The sequence below is a fragment of the Manis pentadactyla genome, chromosome 13 (genome assembly GCF_030020395.1).
Source record: "Manis pentadactyla isolate mManPen7 chromosome 13, mManPen7.hap1, whole genome shotgun sequence".
In the NCBI taxonomy this organism is placed as follows: domain Eukaryota; kingdom Metazoa; phylum Chordata; class Mammalia; order Pholidota; family Manidae; genus Manis; species Manis pentadactyla.
The window spans coordinates 19184789-19205761 of NC_080031.1; the positions used below are offsets into that span (position 1 = coordinate 19184789).

The window sequence follows — 20973 nt, forward strand, 5'->3', positions numbered from 1 at the left end:
AGCAGACGGCAAGGAGACAAAGGGCATCCCTGATGATCCTTGGGGGTCTGCGGAAACTCGTATATGAGTCGGAATTTCTTAGGAAGTGTGGGTCGTCACCCAGACTTCTCTGAGAAGGCAGATGCCGGAGTCATGAGTACCTAGTACTAGGAATTTTCGGCGGAAGGAACAAAAGGAGGGGGGGAGGGAAGGGAGCGTTCTCATCCGCAAAGGAGTCACCTCGTTTATGGCTGTTGGAGGAGGGGCCTGAGGGTCTGCAGCAGCTGTGAAGGCCTAAGGCAGGGAGAGTTTCCTCCTCATCGGGGAAGAGCGGCCCACTCCGGGGAAAAACTTACCCAAAGGCCAGAGAGGAGTGGGGAGTGTGAGGAGCCAGAGCCGGAAAAAGAGGATGAGGGCAAGCTGCTGCTGGTGTCGGGGGGAAGACGGGGCCCAGTTGGGGTGTCCCATCTCCCGGGTTTCGGCACCAATGAAAGGAAAGGAGCGACACACAGCAGCAATTCACCGGAGAATTCCGCTTTATTGGGGAAAGGTGCTGGGTTATATAGGAAGGGGCATGGGGTGATTGTGGTGTTACTTCTACGGGGCTGGTGGCTATTGGCTAGGTGCTGGGATTAGGGGGGCAAGGGGTGATTGGGCTTCAGGTGGCGCCGGCAGGAACTGAGGACCTGGAAGAGAAGCAGGAGGTTTGCCATCTTATGGGTGGGGGCCCTTCATCCCAATAAGTAACCTAAGAGAGATTCAAAGGATATTGTGTATCTAAACCCAGAACTGAAAAAAAATGGAATCAACTATGATTAAATTTCTTCTAATTGAATTATAGTAAAACAAAACAAAAGATATTTTTGCATACCTGAGTCTGTGCTCTATATAATGCAAGAATTATGTTTAAGTAGATAGCCTATCATCTAACAAACTGGAAAATATATGTGTATAATATTGAATATATGTAATGAATATTATGTATTATATAACAGTATGTAATATTGAATTATAATATTAACATTAAATATTAATATTACATTGAAAAAGATATTGTAGGTCTAAAACAGGGACAGGATAAAGCAGTGGTTCTCAAACTAGGATAAAGATTGGTATCAACGAGAGAGCTTTAACACCCATGGATGCAGAGGTTTCATCCCCAAAGTTTCTGGTTTAATTGGTTGAGGTATGGCCTGGGCATCAGGGCTTTTGCAGAGAGTGACTAACTCCCAGCTCTTACTGAGCCCACCCTCTAGAAGTAGGCCCCTGAGGCTGAGTTAGGCTTACGAGGACATGTGCGTGTTGAGGAACTCTCAGAATGACATTAGAACCCTTCCTTCTGAAAAAGGCAAAAGGTCGTTTAAACCCCCCATGCCTCTTCCCTCCTTCCTCAGACTCTGGCACATACAGAGATGGCTGAGTAGCCAGGAAGCTGCTTCTAATTAGTCTGGGGCCTTTAGGAGCCATTTCTTTGTCTGCTTCTCAAAAGGGAGGCTGTTGGAAAATACAGTTACATGAAAAGATCACTCTGGAGAGGGAACCGGCATGAACATGCTGATTTTTTCCTCCTCTTTCTTCTCCTGAAGTGCCTCTGAGAGTCAGGCCAGGTTAAGAATAAGACTTTTCAAAAAATGGAAATAAAAAAACACCTGAGTTCCTGTACAGAAACCTTTCCAGAGCAAGGATGTGCACAGCAGGAGCTCTGTGGGTGTGGTTCAGATTTCCCAGGTATACAGGCATACTCCCACATCCCACATTTTTATGCTCCAAGGTAACAAACAAGCAGACAAAATCCTATTTCCAAAGGTTTTATTACATGTATCATTGGATATTAATCTTTCCTAGCCTTTGTAGCTAAAGCTTATCAATGTGTGAACTCTACTTCATTCAAGAGAAACATGGCAGCTGAGTATTCAGAATACAAGTATCACATGCTTCGTAGGCATGCTTAAGGAGCGCCTGTCTTGCGCCAACAGAAAAGAAAGAAACGCCTGCACAAGTGACGTACCCATCCCATCCTTGGGCACCCACTGAAGCAGCTTGGTGGTTGATGACATTTCCATACCAACATGTGATTCAAAATGGGATCCCTTCCATCGTTCATCATAATCTTAGAAAACCTGGAGAAGATATCACAAATTAACTAACCTTAAGCCAATGTCAGAGAAATAGGGAGAGAAGGTAATGCACAAGGAAATATAATACACAAAGAAAATGGGCAATGTGTCATAAGCAGCATACATTTCAACAAAAAAGCTGGGGACAGATACGGTTATTTAGATTATTAAAAATATTTATTCCAGGCAGATTCCCTTTCCTGTATTAAAAAGAAAACATGAATGAAAAAATTCAGAGACCAGAAACTGGGTTAAACCAATTCCCAAGTCCTTATCAAATAAGGTATCAATAAAGGAAAAGGTATTTTGGAGCTTAAAATTAGGAAAGCCTATACAAAACTTAGATGGGGGAAAAGAGAAAAAGAAAAAAAAACACCACCAAAATAAAGTCAGAATGATCGAGTACATTCTACAGTCTCTAGTTAAGCACATAAAACTGTACTATTTAATATATTTCTCCATGAACTTTTTGTGAAATTCTGATCGCAGTGTATCATTTACAAATCTTTTGTCTTTCTTCTGATCATCTACACCTTTTGCACAGTTCTTGAAAACAACATCATCATCCCACCTGAGGGAGAAAAGGAAATACAATGCTTTTATAATGTTTGTTTCAGATGACAAGAACAGCATGTGAACTGCAAAGCTTTGTCATTACACAGATACTCAACATCATTTGATGTGCTGACTACACCCAAAAGAATAAAAGTAATTCTTAATAGGTTGTAATCTAATAGGCAGGCAATATCTATTTATTTAGAACATACATTCTTTGTACATGCGTGTAGGTACACCAGAAGAAAAATAAACAAAGGATAGGGGCACTTTTGTTAAATATTGTTAGCAAAGTCATCATTGGTATAGTATACAGAAATATGAAAAGCTAAGCACAACTAGGTCAAATGTGATCTGCATATTAAGACATTTTGACCTCCAAACAATTCTATCTACATACAAAACAGGCATAAAAACTATATAGTTTAATATTAATATAAACATAATCTGAATAGATTTTTCTCTAACCACCCTCTCAACCCACTCCCAATAAACTTTTAGCTTCTCCTTGTCAACACCAAAACTGCTCTTCCATGTGGCTAAGTCGAGTGGCCACTTCACGGTACTCATTTTACCAGCTCTGTCATCAGTATTTGACCTAGATCATCACTCCAGGCCTCTTACAATGTTTTGTTTGGTTGGCTTCCAACATGCCAATCTCTTCTGGTTCTCCTCCTCCTCACTAACTGCTCCTCCTCATTCTAGTTTTTTCATCAAAATCCAGTCAATCAGCACTTACTAAACACCTCATACCTACCAGGCACAGTTCCAGGCATTGATTGCTAATCATTTACCCAATCTCTAAATATTATCCCAGGCTGTCCTCTGACTTCTCTACCTAAAGCTATTCCCTAGTGATCTCATCTAATTTCATGGCTTTGAAAAACTTCTATAAATTGACAACTCCCAAATCCATCATCTCCAGCTTGGACTACTCAACATTTCCACAAAAACATACATAATAACATCCTAAACTTACCATATCTTAAATCTGTCACCTCCCCTGCCTCCAACAGTAGTTTACTTTCTTCCCCATCTCAGTCCTTTCAATTGCTTAGGTAAATACCTTGAAGTCTGGTCTCTGATAAAATGTTACCTTCCCAGCAAATCCTTCCTTGACTATTCTGTTGCCTCTGCATGGAAGCTGTAAATTTTTATAGCTTTATGGGCCATTGTTAAGGACTCAAAGTTTACTATGAATGAGTTAGGAAACCACTGGGTAGTTCAGAGTGGCCACTTCACAGTACTCATTTTACCAGCCCTGTCATCAGTAGGGCTGATGGATCACAAACTTTCATTTTAAATGGATCACAACACTGCTGCTAAAAAAACTGTGGGGAGGGAGGGAGAAGGTAGTGGGGGTGCAAGCAGACGAGTTAGAGGTACTGCATCACCCCAGAGGGAGAGGGTAGCAGGGAGGTGGTGAGAAATAGGTATGGTTTAAAAGGTAAGCCTACAGGGTTCCTTGATCACATACAAAATAACCAACCTGCCTCCTATAAGCTTTTCTGCTATATTTTTCTATGCATTACTTTTTGAAGTACTACATAAAATATTTATTTTATATTCTCCCTCTTCTGGTATCTTTTCCCCTTATGATTTAACTGTATATTTTTACCCCATTAGCCATGAGTACAACCATATGCTGAGCCCGAGGCCTAATGTGAGTCTCTGAATTTGAAGGGTAGTCTTAGGGATCCCTGACATCTACACCTAAAATGTAAGCTTTGTAAGGTCAAGGGCTCAGTGCCTTGGTCTGTCCCTAATGTTTTGAACAATACCTGATACACAGCTGGTTACTGTAAATCTCTATTGAAAATAAGTTTATTTTCTTTCATTTTCCTTCTTTCATTTTTGTAAAGTCTGATAGAGAAGAGTAGCAGTGGAAGGTGGGATTTACAGAACATAGTTTGCAATAAAACTCTTAATCTTCATATATATATATCCAACCCATTAGTGTAGAGTACCTTCTTTTAACTTTGAAATTGGCCTGAGGCTGGGATGGGCCTGTAAGGTTAAGGAGAGGGTTTCCACTCAGAATGTTTTCCATACGAATTCTTTCTTCTTCAGCTTTCTGTTCTTGTTCCTGTTAATGACAGGGGAAGATGCTTATTTATTCTATTAACTCTGGGGTCAATCTTTTTCCATAGTTAATATTTAAAAAGACAGGATTTTATGAAGAAGGGATAAGCTTCAGGGTAGGTTTATTTGCTTTTCAGACATATCAGAAAAGTTTCCCTCATCAAAATAAATTGGCATTTGTTATAAATATTTCATGCTTGTCATCATACATTCATTAGGCTCTTCTGACTCCGAAATTCTATGATGCATAAATTATTTTCCTTCCAGAAGTATATACAAAATTGCCTATTTTAAGAGTACACCACTAAATGTATTCTAATAATTTAAGAGCATACTGACCATTAAACACACATTTAGTAAAGCTATTACCTCAATTTTTTAAAGAAGAGTTATACATAACTGTGATTAAAAATTATTTCAGTTTGAACTACTAACAATGTAAACTTTCATCTCCAGGATTGGTGACAAGTTATTGTTGACCAAGAACAAGCTCCTAAAATAAGACAACTACCATGTAAAAAATCGTATTTAGGTAACATACATTTCTAGTAAGTTAGCTGATATTTATCCATTTTGTTCTTATGATTATTACTATTTTTGTACCTTTCATCCATCATCAGCCACAAGCTTGTCTTTCTTCACTTTAATTTTAGCATAACCTTTTAAACTCAGATTATCCTCAGTTTCATTTTTAGAATTAGGAATACAGAATGTCTAAAATCCTCAGGCATAACTTCTAGATCTACCTGATTCCATGCTATTTTAAACCAAAGATAAATCCCACCTTGCTGTATTTTGGGGATGACAGATTGATGAATTAGTAGATCAAAGAAGAAAAAGAGACTCTGAATTTAAAATGAATTTAATATAACAGAACACTTGGAAAAATAACCTAATTTTCCATATAGATTAATGATATAAGATTTTCACATCTAAATGTAAACAATGGATTTCATTTTTGTGAGGCTAAATAACTGGGAGGTGAGAAGATACAATTTCCAGGGAAATAAACAGTAAAATTCCTTTAGGTCACTACTCAAACCTTCATTAACAAAGTCTGGAACAATCATCATAGATTAAGAATAGACAGCTTTAAAAAAACTATGTATTTATTTTTAACAAATTATATTGATGATGAAAGTAAAAAGACATTTTTCTGAGATGCTAGAAAAACAGGCACTCAAGTACACAACATCCCCAAACTTATAAAATAATGTGTGTGCTGTAATAAGGTTCTAGACATTTTCTATTTGGAGTATTATTTCCTTTAGAGTTCCTGACACAGCACTGGAAAAAAAGGAGCCAACCCTTTCCATGTTTAAGTACCAGGATCACTAGGCTTCATGAACATATAGACTAATGGCCAGATGGCCTGCAGGTTTTTTAACCACCTATTTTTGTAAATAAAATTTTCCTGGAACATAGTCACATCCATTCATTCAGGCATTGCCTGCCGCTGCTTTTATGCAACAAGCAGAACTGAACAGCTGAGAGAGACTGTGTGGCCTGCAAACCTGCAAAAAATATATACCATCTGGCTTTTTACAGAAAGTTTCTTGGCCCCTGACTGGTTTGAAATGTTATTTTGGTTATAACTCAAAAATCAGCCACTAGAAAACCAGAACAGGGACAAAACTCTCATTCAACCCCAAGAAACACCAACACATTGTTTACAAAGATATTAGATAAAACTCACAAAATTGCAAAACCTGTCTAAAGTGTTTATCCTCCCTAAGGGTTGCCCAAATAACATTTAAATTGCTTCTCATATGTATCCAGAGCTGTTAGGCAAGCAAAAAGGATTTGGAATAGAACAGCTGCCCTCTAGTGGAGTGAAAGCAGTATCAGGAACATTCTTCTTTGATTTTTAAAAATTAGATATAAAAATTATAAGCAGTACAGGAATTAAGCTATCTTATGCCAAACTCTGATGAGAATTATAATTAAAATATTTTTCTTCTTCCAATTTGAATTCTAGCAGTCCTCTACTTTTCTAGAATACCTGCATTAACCTACATCAGTCTTTTCCCCACATCTTTTTCCCTCTTTTTTAACAGTGCAGTTCTTGGCTCAAATGAAATCTTACACAGAAGCCCGTAAAAAAGCTGAGCTGTTCCCTCTGAAAGTGGAGACGGACACCCCCACTGGAATGTCTCATGTGTCAGACTCAACATGTTCCAAACAGAACTCATCATCTCTCTCTTCTCCACCTGAACATGCCCATCTTTGCTGCCACATCTGATCAGTCACTTTATCTGGTCAATTCTACCTCCTTGATAGCTTTTTTTTTTTTTTTTTTTCTTATTGAAGGGTAGTTGACAACAGTATTGCATTACATTAGTTTCAGGTGTACAACACAGTGATTCAACATTTATATACATGATAATTCTAGGTACCAGGTATCACCATACCAGGTTGTTACAATATTTTGACTATATTCCTTATGCTATACATTACATCCCGGTTACTTATTTATTTTACAATTGGAAGTGTGTTTATATATATATATATATGTATATATATATTTTGTGAGGGCATCTCTCATATTTATTGATCAAATAGTTGTTAACCACAATAAATTTCTGTATAGGGGGGTCAATACTCAATGTACAATCATTAATCCACCCCAAGCCTAATTTTCATCAGTCTCCAATCTTCTGATGCATAACGAACAAATTCTTACATGGAGCACAAATTCTTACATAGTGAGTAAGTTACATGGTGAACAGTGCAAGGGCAGTCATCACAGAAGCTTTCGGTTTTGTTCATGCATTATGAACTATAAACAATCAGTTCAAATATGAATATTCATTTGATTTTTAAACTTGATTTATATGTGGATCCCACATTTCTCTATTATTATTATTTTTAATAAAATGCTGAAGTAGGTAGATACGAGATAAAGGTAGAAAACAGAGTTTAGTGTTGTAAGAGAGCAAATGTAGATGATCAGGTGTGTGCCTGTAGACTATGTGTTAATCCGAGCTAGTCGAGGGCAATAAACATCCATGTATGCAGAAGATTTCTCTCAGAACATGAGGGGGGAGGTTCTAAGCCTCACCTCTGCTGCTCCCCATTTTTTCACCACATGACCCCCTGCGACTGTGCCTGTCTTAGGTTGTTCCTCCCTTGAGGAATCTTACCCGTCTCTGGCTAACCAGTCATCTTCCGGGGCCATACAGGGAAATGAAAAGTTGGTGAGTGAGAGAGAAGCCTTATCGTTTGAAAAGGTTAGCTTTTTACTTCTTTGCATATTTATGCCCTGTGGCTTCTATGCCCAGCATTTGTCTTGAGGTGTCTTTACCACTTGGAAGAATTATGATACTCGGTAAATTCGACATGTGGCACGAGTTCTATTTAAAGGTTGTGATTAGGTAGGAAGAAGAAAAGCTATAGCAGTAGCAGGCAGAAGAAAACCTGGGAAGATTGATTATTTCTTTGACATATCTTCTTGTAGAGTTACTTCAGCATGGATAGGTTTTAAACTACTAATTAAATTGTGCACACACATTAACATAATAGGAATATAGTTACCTAACCAAAGCATACCTGTAATTACCAGCCATCTCCAGTGAAACCAAGAAAACCAGTTAGGCACCTTAGGCATTTGTGAAAACTTATCTATGATATGGTGGATATTGTCCGACTGAACTTAAACAGTCTGAGAGAATTCAGATAAACTAGAACATCCTTGATAGCTTTATTAGCATCTGTTCACTTCTCTCAACTCCAACTGCTATCAGGCAAGATTCTCACAACTTTATGTGAGGATTAATATAACGGCCTCCACAATAAGTTCTTTCTAATCCAACGTCATATGTCTGCCAGAGTAATCTTTCTAAAATGCACATCCAATCTTATCCATCTCCTGCTGAAATCAACTAGCTCCACATATCCTTTAGAAAAGAGTTCTAACTCCTGCAGCCCTGGTTTATGAACCTCTACTAATGCTCTGACCTGTTCTTGCCTCCCCAGTTTCACCTTACTGTTACTATTATGGGTAAAATTCAAAGTTTAAAGGTATGTACTATGCACCCACCCTATTTAATCCTTATAACTATCACTGAGTCAGACATTCTTTTCTTGCACTGTATAAATGGAGACTCAGGGAAGTCTTAGTCTATGGGGACTCACAGAAGGTAGGTAAACTGCCCTAGGTTACAAATAGTCTGTTGACAGACTGTATCAACCAGCACCTAGAAAGAAGTCTGGGAGCAAGAGACAAGGAAAGATAAAGATGGCCTCATTGTATCGGTGGGTTCTTTGTAGGCCATGACTACACCTGAATCATCTTTGATTCTTTTGACACTTAACAGACACTGACTAAACATCTGCTGAACAAATAAACAAGTAAGTGAATGAAGATCAATTTGATGAGTATTATTAGGCATGTCTGAAGTATTTGCAAGGAATTTCTAACAAAACCAGGAAACTTAAAGGATGTCTCCAAAAAAATCAGATTTATAGATCTCTAAGTGCTATAGTTCTAGACATGGCAAGGATGATTTCTAATGTAAGATATTGAAATAAAAGGCATTTTTTGTTTAGTAGAAGATGGAGAAAGATGTAAATATTTAACTTTGATTTTACCTTCCTGGCCTGCTCTTCAGCTCTTTCTTTTTTAATTTTTTCCAGTTCTGCAAGTAGAGCTGCAGTATCATCATCATCACTCTCCTCTTCAAAATCTTCATCTTCATCTTCTTCCTAAAAAAGAACAATGACTACACCAGGAGACTGGAGTGAAAATGAACACTATCACTTTTTTCCATAAAAATTACACTTGCCAAATCTTTCAACAGGATTAATTTTCCCACTAGGGAAGATAAATGTACCTAAATATGACTAAAATCACCAACCAACAAAAAAAGAAAACCCCACAAACATGCTATGAGTACTTACTAAAATGTCACCCCTGATGTGTTTGAGAGATTGTAACAGCAAACAGCATAACAAAGTATCTTTCAAATTTACACGGTCAAAAGGGCTCTTAAATATGAAAACACAGTTGACCTTCTAACAACATAGGCATTAGAGGTGCCAACCCCTCACATGATCAAAAATTTGTGTAACTTTTGACTCCCAAAAACGAATAGCTTACTGTTGATGAGAAATCTTACCAGTAACATAAACAGTGGATTAACACATACTTTGTATGTTATGTGTACTATATACTGAATTCTTACAATAAAGTTAGAGGAAAGAAAATGTTTTTTCAAATTGTCACAAATGTCCAAAAAACTGTCCAATACATTTACTGAAAAAATCCACATAAAAAACATAAAACTCCATTGAAGTGGACCCATGTAGTTCAGACCTGTGCTGCTTAAGGGTCAACTGTATTTCTAGAATCAGAAAAGGAAAACTTCACACTGATACACAGTACACATACACAGTGTATCACCCTGAGGATTAAATCATTTTATGTAGCTCAAAACTACTTTAAGTAGGAAGTAAGGATAATGAAAGTACAAAAAAGGGTGCTAAATTCTCAGAATAATTTCAAATGAACAATCTAATTAAATTTCACTTAAAATTGGGTTCCCTTTATTTAATTACAGTGTTAACTATTTAATTCAATCTGCCAACCTTAGAATTAATTTTGATATATGTACTTAGATGTTAGGCATGAAAGGCCACTCAGATTTTTCCACTGTGTGTAGAAAACTGCAAATTAATTATAGAGTCCCATTGAAATTTTAATGTTAATTGAAACACTAATCCTAAAAACCCTTCCACACAGATCACTTCCTTCCCTAAGCACAGAGGGAGCCATTAAGTAGCCTGCACATCTGGAAGGGACACCTTTGGTATCTAATGTGCAAAGACCCCTGGATTCAACTCTAAGGGATGCTGTTGATAGAAAGCCCAGTATGAAGAATGCCCCCTGGAGGCATGTAACATAGTAGTCAATCTCCAGGGCTTAATACGGGGAATTATTTTTTAGGAAAGCATATGTACCCTTTAAGAGCTTACTTTCCTATTTGGCTCTCCAGAGATCAAACTTGTTACTGAAGTTGGATCAACCACACATTAATACTTTTTGTTTTAAAATCAGCTGTAAAGTTTAGCATTGAAGACAGGGCCACATGTAAACAGCAGTAAGTAAAAATACACACACATCACTTCTTAAAGCCAGAAGAATAAAAGTATTTCAGGAAGCATGATAAATAAAATAAAAATGGTAAAAAAAGAAGATGAATGGAGGAAACGAAACACACGTCTGTTAGAGGGTCATCCGCATCAAGGTTGGCGGCAGGGATCTGGTCTAACCGAGGCTTCTTGGACACTGAAGAGGAGGTTGTATGCTCTGGGAAAACACAAACATTATTCAGCTCACTGAAACAAATACTGCATTTCTTCTAACATTTTAGGGACTTGTGGCCACCAAGAGCTTAGATTACAAGCACTGTGATAGCAGAGACCACAACCAGATGCCTGGCAAACAAGTCTCTGGCAACTGTTTGCTGGGTGAATTAAAGTACTGATTTTAATATGGGAACTGCAGTCTCCATCAGGAAATTTAGGAAATAGTTTGCATATCCTGGAAAAATAGAAAAGATTCTATAACCGATGCCCACGAAGGACTAGTGACAAAAGCAGGAGAAACCTCACAGACAGAAACCATGGGGCTTCAAAAAGTAAACAGTCAAAACTTGATCTGAATTGAAACAATGGCTGCTGAATATCCCCAGATCATCCTGTTCCTTCTAAAAGAGAAGCATAAAAGGATAGAACTGGAATCAACCTCATCATCATCTCTAATCTAATCATTTAAGAAAGTGTTACCAGTATTTTAAGGCAAACATCTTAAGTTGTTTACATCAGTATTTTAAAACAAAGAAACAAAAACTTCAATCTGTTCCAATTAGCAAATGAAAGAATAACTACTGGCTATGTGATTTTATAAGTCCAGTGTCTGGGGTATGTCAGTACCTCGAGTTGGACGATCCCTATTTTTTTCTCTTGCAGCAGCTCTCTCTCTCTCCTCGAGCTCCCTCCTGAAGTCACGGTTCCGAACTTCTTCAGGGGCATCCTGAGTGGTCTGTCTAACGTCGAAACAAACCAGGGCAAAAATGTTACTGAAAAAACACATGGCTGTAGCAGTGGAAGACAATCCACAAAAAGGAGCTTTGTTCCTAAGTTCCTCAAGAATAAAACAGAGAACTGGACAAGATCACTGTGATAATCTGAAGGTTACTAACAGGATCCGTGCGATTTCCAGTCTCTCAAAAAGCCCAAGTGAATCACATATTTTCCTACAATAATGCTGTAGATTGACTAAAATATTTTTACTTTTTGTTGGTATGGTAACTCAGGGCTCTTTACTGTAATACTTTTAATCCCTTATTGATTAGTGCTAATAGTGCACGGTCCCTCTGAGGTAAGATATTAGTTATTATTAAATCCACACAGGGAAATTTCCAATTAATAGGAATTTCTACTTATGGAATATCTGGTAGCATTCCACAATCATAGAGCATAATTTTTGTGTTAGACAACTCTATTGCATTCTACTCCTATGAAAATAGATACGTGATATGACCCAAACATACTATTTCATGATCGTGTCATTCAACACTTTTGGCCTTGCCTTGTGAAGGAGAAAAAAAGTCTTCATTACCTGTATTTGATCTTTGTATGAGAAGGCAGGTCTCTACTTGAATACTGCTTTGAGAGTTGGCTCAAATCACCTTCTCCTTTTCCTCTTCCGCCTCTTGCAGGTTCAAAAGTTGGCCTAGCTGCTGTCGTCATCTTTTACACTTTGAAGAAAAACAGTATCAAGTTATTCCCAATATGATAAAGTTTAATTATATAAAGTATTGACAAATATCCAAGTTGTGAAATCATTTCCAAAGCTCGTTCTCCAAATTTTACTTTCATCTCAAACAAAAGCTCTCAAGAAAACAAATACTGAGTCTCAGGAATCGAGGAATACAGCTTCTTAAGCAGTTCTTAATTAGTGCAAACAATTCTGTCATGAAGATGAGTTCGTTTCTTGTTCTCCTTCTGGCTCTGTGGCCCTGGGCAAGTTACCTAATGTAAATTCCTGTGGAATGGGGATATTCCTAATGGGATTACTATAAGAATTACTAGACTTGACATATCAAAGCCTTGTAAAATTCAGTACAGCCATGACTGAGTTTGAAAAATTCTCAACTCAACCTTACTCCACCAGACTCCCTCAAGTTTGTACCTTATACAACAGAAAATAGGCTACAAAAACAAACAAAAAAATACTTTGAAAATCCCTGGACAAAGTTACTGTCTTGGAGAAAAACGTGCTAAATTTCAATGACAGTTACATAGGCAAAACTCTCCAACAACTTTTTGTTGATGCAATTTTCTCCTACAGCAACCTTCATTATAAAAATCTTGTATTTTGCAGGTTATAATTTACTGAATGTCCAAAAGCCAGGAACCTCACCCTAAATGATTCTGATAACCAAAAGTGTTCATGGTACTTCTGGGTTTGAGCAGCCAAGTGTACCGCCCAGCAGATATGGCTCCCCAAACCCTTCAAATGTTGGAAAAGCAAGTGTGTGGGAAAGCTGGGGGAACAGGTTTACTTCTCCAGATTTTCAGAACAGGAAAGTGGATGTATCCAGAGAGAGAGAGAAACAGGGTTTTCTGCTCCGGGGACACCACTGCCTCCCACGTCCCCCCCACCGGTGAACAACCATCACTCCCGCCTCGGGCAGGGAGCCTTCGGGCTGTCCCCGGGAGTCGCCGACTCCTCCCCCAGGGCCGACCCGCGGTGGAGCGAGGCCGGTGAACCCTGCTTAGCCGCCACCGCTGCCTTCCCGCGGCGCTGCGCGACTCCGCCGCTGCCCGCAGCTCCTGAGCACCCTTCGCCGCCAACCCCGAACCCACCGCCCTTTCAGCCCCACGTGGACAAGGAAGACAATCCGCCAGCCTCCTGCCGCTCACGTTGGCCGAGGTCCCACGCAGCGACCTCCGCAGCTCACACAGACACCATGACCACTCGCGACTCCCAGAAACCCTTGCGCCAAAGCCCAAGACCCGGAAGCAACCCCGGGCTCTTCGGACGCATGTCATAGACGGAGGCAGGCACCAATCCGTGGAAGCCAATGTGTATGTTGGCATGACGACGGGGTGGGGCCGAGCCTAGGTGTTAGAGTGAGTGGCCCTTTGACACCAGTGCTTCAGAGTGGACTCTAAGCGCGGCGTTGTACCTTGGAGGTCTCTTCCGTCGTTTTCATCCCCGACTCCCTGCTAGACTCTCTCGTGGACAGAAAGCTCCGGGTAGCCGACTCCACATCTCCGGCTACCGACAGAGCGTCCACATCCCCGCCTAGCGACAGAGAGCGTAGAAAAGGACTGCGCCCAACTGATCCACCGGCTCCTGCTTCGTTTCTGCTGAGCTAGACCCAGCGAGCCTAGAGAGTTGGGCTGAATAACTAGTATTTTCATTTAATTGGATTTGAAGAAAGAACAAATATATACGGGGCAACCACGATCTTTATAAAGGTACCATTCCTGCAAAAATATTAGTCTTCAAAGCAAAGGTTGTATTTGTATTGTTGGTTAAAAGTTGTATTTTTAAAGAAGCCTAAGTTCTGGTGGGAGGGGAGCTGTTCCTGCTTCCACTTTTGTCCTAAAGTCAATATAGCAGTGAGACTGATCTTTAAAGGTAATGAATCAGGTAATGTTGCTTCTCTGCATAACAATCTACTGATTTTAGAATAAAAAAATCAAATTCCTTAATGTGACTAGAGGCCCCATGGGCTCTTGTTCCTGACTATCTCAGACTTCACTTCCAATCAATCACTCTCACATACTAAGCCCTAGCTACAGCCAGCTGGGCATTTCTGTTTCACAAACAGGGAAAGATTCCACTGTGCTGTCTTTGCTCTGCTGCCTGTGTCCCACGATAACAGATCACCATCCTTCAGGTCTCAGCTCAGATGTCACCTCCAGAGTTTTTCCCTCATATCTACATGTTCACCTCCAACACAAAAGTACCATTGCATCACCCTTTATTATTTTTTCATAGTACTAAACAATCCTGAACTTACTCTGTTCATTGTTTACTGCCGTTTTTCTTGTCTGAGAGGAAGCATAGCAAAGTCATTAAGAGAAAGAGCTCTACAGCCTGACTCTCTTGGTTTGAAATTCCAACTCTGCCCTCTGCTAGCTCTGTGACCTTAGGCAGGTTATCTTCCTTTTCTGTGCCTCAGTTTCCTCAGGTACAGAAGGAAGATAATTCTAGTCTCTACCTTAGAATGCTGTAAGATTTAAATGAATACTTGTAAAGTGCTTAAAACTGTCTCAACAAACAATACTTGCTAAATGTTAGCTGTTATTAAGTATTAATACTATTTTATTATTATTGTCTAGCTTCCTGTATTAGAACATAAGTTCCAGGAAAACAGGAACCTTGTGTCTTGTTCATGTGTGTATCCTCCGCAGATAGAACAGTGCGTGGCACATAATAGGTGCTGAGTAAGTATTTGTTGAATGAATGAATGATTGTTGCACTATGAAGTGGAGAAATGAAGTAATAATGACGAGGTGCTGACAACATTACAGAAAATACCCTTGGTTTTTGTTCCAGTGGCCTTCATCAGGTCTGAATTAATGACCCTGATTCATTTAACATCTAGCCCACCACCTAATCTTTTGATAAACAACCATGATTAAATAACGACTCCTGTAATTTCATTAATAGCAACATATAATCAGTCTGCGAAATTTAAAGCTTTGACTTAATGGTCTGAAAGTATTAATAAGAAAATTAAAGTGTTAATAAGTATTAAGTAAAAAGTTTATGTAACTGATTTTACAGTACTAATAAGAAAACTACAAAGTTTTTGGCTTAAATGTTTTGAAAGTATTAGAAAAAGAAACTAAAATTTAGTTTACTAAAAACTTAAAATTCATCCTATCAGCTGCCTTTGCTCGCAAAAATCTTATATAACCTCCCAAGAATTCTCATTTCAAACCCATTAATACAAAAATGTACTTGAGCCCTTAATTCTCCTGCTAATCCTCTTATACTCTTAATTTTTTATTCCCACTCTGCAATAGTATGATTTCCCACATTCCCCTTTGTTCAAATCTACACCCCTCTTCCACCCACTTTTCCCTCCTGACCCTCTTTCCCAGGAGTTGATGACGTTCTGACTTCTCTGGGGAAAGAAGCTCTTAAACAAGGCCTGCTTATCTCCCCCCAGGCAAATCTACCAAGCTGCCTTTGACTTTGCCCATACCCTCAGTTTTCCACGTTGGTGACCCCAAACCCTCTCCTTTGTTCTCTGGATTCCAATTTCTCTAGCTTCCTTAGTAACTGGCGCCCTGCTGTATTTCCTATCTTTATCTGTGAATCCATCCCTTTCACATCATTCTTACCAGCTTTTGGATATGGTGTAGTATATCTTAGCCTTAAAAAATGCTCCTTCAAAAAGAAAAAGAAGAAAAAAAATTTAGCCTAAATATGCCTACAATGTAAGCTTCACAAAAGAGAATGAATAAATTATTAGGCAACTGTCAAAAAAAATGCTCTTTCGTTTTAATATGACAACATTACTATTTTAATCAATGTAAAAAGGATGTTTTATATAATAACTGTGATTACAAAACTGTTTATTCTTATGGCAGGATGTAGGAATTCCAGCTTCAATGCTTATACAAACACTATATGCATTTGAATTAAACATCCAAAAGAAAAAAAACTATAAAAATTTAAAAAGGAAATTTAAGAGACTATTTGTACAACCTAGGGTTTATAAAGACCTTTCAATCAAGGCAGGACACCTAAGAGCTATAAGAGAAATAACTTAAAATTTTTATCTATATAAAAATTTAATTTTATGGCAGAAGATGCCCCAAATTAAGTCAAAAGATAAATATTCAAATAGCAGGTAAATTCTGTTATGCCTATAACATGTAAAACTTTATTACTACTAATAGTAATTACTATTTTACTAATAGTAATACACATACCAAATACAACCCAGTGAAAAAATAGGCAAATAATATAAAGAAGCCATCCAGAAACAGCAATTCCAACTAGACAACAAACATAAAAGACGCTCAACTTTCCTATTATGAAAATGAAAGTAAACTAACAATGAATTAATTACCACATTACAACATCAAACTGGCAATAATTCTTTTAATTAATAATATTATTGAATGGGATTGGGAGAAAAGGGGGTAGAGTCAGGCAGTGGGGAGGCATTGGCTCCTCATTCCCCCTTACAGTAAAAGTCAAAGGACTCATACTAACCTACAAGACTCTCCCCTACCTAGTTGACCTCCTGTGTTGCTTGTGCCTCTCTTGGTGTTGTCTGAACATAGCCCCTGTCTTAGGGCCTTTGCACTAGCCATTTCCTCAGCCAAGAATACTCTTACCTGCCCTACTCAAGTCTTTGTTCAAATCAGGTCAACCAACCATGACAGCCCTATTTAAAGTTTCAGCCATCCTCTACCTTGGTCCCCACCCTCCTGCATTCCTTATCTCCCTTAACCTGTTCTACTTTTCTTTTTTGTGTAGCACATATCATCCATGATCCTGTATAGCATGATCCTTATTCAATCCTATATAAATTTGTTTTATTATTTCTTTCTCTGTTCCATACAGAATATAAATTCTACAAATGCAAGAATCTTTGTATTGCCCAGTGATGTAAGCCAAGCATCTGAGACAGAGCCTGGCACCAATAGGTGCCCATAACAATTTTCAAATGAGTGAATGAATGAATGAGTTTTAACAGGAAAAAGTCACATTTTTATGTAAAAAGTTATTGTCTTAATCTCTTTTATATTTTAAAGGGAAAAAATAATTAACATTCTGCTAGTCCGAAATTCAGATTTGCAAGACACAGAAAGATGATTTCTTTTCAGGTCACAATCTCTAAATGAAAATCATGTGATTATTAGGCTCTATACATACCATCAAAATTCTACTTCACTCAGCCCCACCCTGAATCCAGTCACAACTCTCATTTAACCCACTTCCCTCCTCTTCTAATTGAATCACTTTCTCCAATTCTAGTAAACCCTTTCATTACAAAGTTACCAGCCCATAAAATGTGAAAAATTTGCTTGAGGCTTTTAGTAAGAAAATGGGGGAAAAAAACTCAATGCTCACAAGTAAAAAAATACACTTAAAGTAGTATAATGTTAGCATCTGTTCTATTTTTAACCTAAAAATGATTAATTTTCTAATATAAAAAGCTGGTGCTTTAATCTATTTTGATACGTGGAAAGGATAGAAAAATAAAGGAGCTTGCCTTCTCCCAACAAATCCTGATTTTAATTGAAGATACTTTGAGACCCAGAGAGATGATTTCCTGGGAACAGCCTCAAAATGAAATTTGCTGATGGACCAGGCTAGATTACTAGATAATATTATAATTTAACCACCTCTTACCCAATCCAAGCACATAGCTACCTATCACTTACTGGCCACTCTATTATTACTAAGACAATTAAAAGCAAGCATATTAAAAAACAGTTAAAATGAAGGAACTAAAATATAAAAAATAAAGGGATAGAAAAAGACATACCAGGTAAACACTAAAAAACAACAAAAAACTGTGTAGCAAATTAATTATCAAAAGTATTCTTTGAGTAGCATTAACAAGGACATTTGTGGGGCATCTTATTGCATTCCAAAGAAAAATCTAGGAAAACATTAAATCATGAACATGTATGTAACTAAGTGCATGGTCTGGAAATTTTGAAGGAATAGTAAAGAATTAAAACGTAAAACTGACAAATCTGTAATGGTGGGAATTTTTTTAATGGCATTCTCTCCCAGATTGAACAAATTAGCAACATTGATGCATTGTGTGCATAGATACGTATGCTTACTGTATTTACATTTGCATATATATTTATATGTTGCTTTTATATATGTATATAAAATCCTTCAACCAAAACAAAAGAAATATACATTCTTTTCAAAAAATGTTGGACATTCATAAAATTAAGTGTAAAGCCCCCAAATAAACTTCAGTAAATGCCTATGTACTCATTTGTAAATAATATATAGTCTTTCTAATTTTTGAACTTTATATAAATGTTAAAAATGTTTATGTAAATGAATCATGTAAAATGTTCAAAATGTTTATGTAAATGAATCATTGCTTTCTTTTATGTTTTACTTTTGTGTATCTATTGTATACTATATAGAATTTACTTGGGTAAAAATACACAGTGTACTGGGCTGTTTATACTCTGCACCCTGATTCCCAACCCCAAGCTACCCCCATGAGGACATCTGGGCCCGACAGCTTGGGAGGAAGAACGACTATTTATTAATTTAAAAAATTATTTCCAGTTTATTCCATAGTTGTTACTTTTTTCAATGATGTCAATTAAAATATTTTAAAATTAGCTTCCTTTTAATATCATGTATTTACCTAAAATATTATGTTACTGTACCTTTTTTCTTACTCCTACTTTTTCACTTATTCCTACCATGTATGCTCTTCTTCCCTCTTGACTAGCTCTGCTTTTGCAGAGGTCTATCTTTTTGGATCTATTTACCATTACATTTTTACAAATACTAACCAATTCATTAGTTTCTAATGTTAATGTCACTTATTCCTTCCACCAGCTTTTCTTAGATTTATATTATTTGTTCTTCTTTCTAATTCTACAATGAAGTGCTCAATTAAAATAATACAAAGTATAATTTATTCTAATAATTATGTTTCCAGTATGGTGATATTACAAATAATGCCACTGTGTACATTTTTGTAAATGTGTAGAGGTACATGGGTATACATTTCATTTATATATCCCATCAGCAGGTTGAGTTCTCCTTGTTCTGTTATCTCACCACACTTGATATTGTCCAACTTTTCTATTCTAGGTAATCTGGTGGGTTTATAGTAATATCTTATGGAGGTCTTAATTTGCTTTTCCTTCATTGCTAATCACTTTATTTATGTTTATTGTTCACTTGAGTTTCTTCTTTTGTGGGATATGTTTAATTCTTTCTACTGAATTATCTTCTTTTTAGATTGATTTCTATGAGTTCTTAATACGTTGGGTACCAGTTCTCTGTCACTTATTTGTGCTACATATATATTTTCCACTTCTTGGCTTTTCTTTTTGGTATATTTTGATCTACAAAACCATTAACATTAGGGTAATTCAGTTTATCAGTCTTTTCATTTTTGCTTAGTGCATGGTATTTCTAAAAAATTATTCCCTACTTTGAGGTTACATTGGTATTGTCAGATACTATCTTCTGAAGGGTTTAGAGTCATGCCTTTCACAGACGCATCAGAAATTCGTTCTGTGTGTTGTGTGATAGAGGCTCTTGGAATAATCCTGTGAAGCAAGCCTGGCCTTGTCCCTCTCTTCTGAGTGCTGGGCTCTTCGTGGCCCTTTTTGCTTAAATATGAAGTCTTAAATGTAATGTTTTACAAAATTCCTTTTGGGATAACTGAATCTCAAGAAGAAATTAACAGTTCTACAATACTGAGTCTAAATCTATTAACAGGTTATGTCTTTCCATTTATTTAGGTCTTCTTTAATTGCTTCTAAGTAAATTTATATTATTATTTCCATAGCAATCTCATAAATTTTTGTTAGCTTTAGCCTAATGTGCTGCTCAATTTTTAATACTTTAATAAGTGGTCTCTTAATTTGATTGTCCAATTGTTTGTTGCTGGTATATGTAAGTAGTATTGTTTTTTATATATTGTACTTTAAATGCAGAGACCTTGCTAAACCCTCTTATTAATTAAAACAGTGAACTCATAACTCTTTGTGATTTTTTATGTAGACAGTCATATCTATGAATAAGGATAGCTTTCTCTCTCCTTCCCAGTCTTTTTCCCATTCCTTTTTTCCCCTTGCTGCCTTATGTCAGGCAGGACATACAGTGAGATCATAGGCTTCCTTGCCTTTCCCTGATCTTAACAGGAAAGCTTTCAAATTTTCATTGATAAGTATGATTTTTACTGAAGGTTTTGGGTCAGTGCATTTTATTCAGTTAAAATTTCCCCCCACAAATTTTAGTTTGCTAAATGGATAACGAATTTTATCAAACACTTGTGGGCATCTTTTAGTCTGTTTGTGTGTATTATTATATTAATTTATTTAACTGTCAACTAACCTTTCCCAAAATAAACCCATCTTGATCATTATGAATATATGGCAGGAATCTGTTTACTCAGATCCTATTTAGGACTTTTCACCTATGTTCCTAAGTGAGATTGGCCCATTATTTTCCTTTCTCATAGTGTCTTTATTTGAG

At 37.3% G+C, this 20973-nt stretch overlaps 1 protein-coding gene and 1 long non-coding RNA gene across 6 annotated transcripts; both read right to left on the reverse strand.

The window, feature by feature from the left end:
* Positions 1 to 531: 531 nt before the first annotated feature.
* CWC15 (CWC15 spliceosome associated protein homolog) lies at positions 532 to 13771 on the reverse strand. 5 transcript variants are annotated; one of them, XM_057491144.1, is made up of 8 exons: positions 13662 to 13771; positions 12355 to 12493; positions 11667 to 11779; positions 10952 to 11040; positions 9324 to 9437; positions 4619 to 4737; positions 1988 to 2099; positions 532 to 665 (listed from the first exon to the last, which is right to left on the reverse strand). In XM_057491144.1, exons 2-8 carry the CDS (start codon positions 12483 to 12485, stop codon positions 612 to 614), a joined length of 732 nt encoding a protein of 243 aa, XP_057347127.1. In that variant the 5' UTR covers positions 12486 to 12493; positions 13662 to 13771; the 3' UTR covers positions 532 to 611. The 5 variants fall into 5 exon arrangements, with proteins under 5 accessions (XP_057347127.1, XP_057347124.1, XP_057347128.1 ...); XM_057491141.1 differs by lacking the exon at positions 532 to 665 and having other exon boundaries at positions 1772 to 2099; XM_057491145.1 differs by lacking the exon at positions 532 to 665 and having other exon boundaries at positions 1772 to 2667; positions 13662 to 13766.
* On the reverse strand, positions 5584 to 9317 carry LOC130680494 (uncharacterized). Its single transcript, XR_008993514.1, has 2 exons — positions 8421 to 9317; positions 5584 to 7002 (listed from the first exon to the last, which is right to left on the reverse strand). It is a non-coding gene; the product is annotated as an uncharacterized LOC130680494 (long non-coding RNA).
* Positions 13772 to 20973: the final 7202 nt, after the last annotated feature.

Coding starts and splice junctions, on each gene's coding strand:
- CWC15 (XM_057491141.1), bottom strand. CDS start 12,485: ATGACGACAGCAGCTAGGCCAACTTTTGAACCTGCAAGAGGCGGAAGA. Junction 4,738..9,323: donor CTGAAGAGCAGGCCAGGAAG/GTAAAATCAAAG, acceptor TGTCATTAACAG/GAACAAGAACAGAAAGCTGA. Junction 2,100..4,618: donor AATTTCAAAGTTAAAAGAAG/GTACTCTACACT, acceptor TATCTTCTCCAG/GTTTTCTAAGATTATGATGA.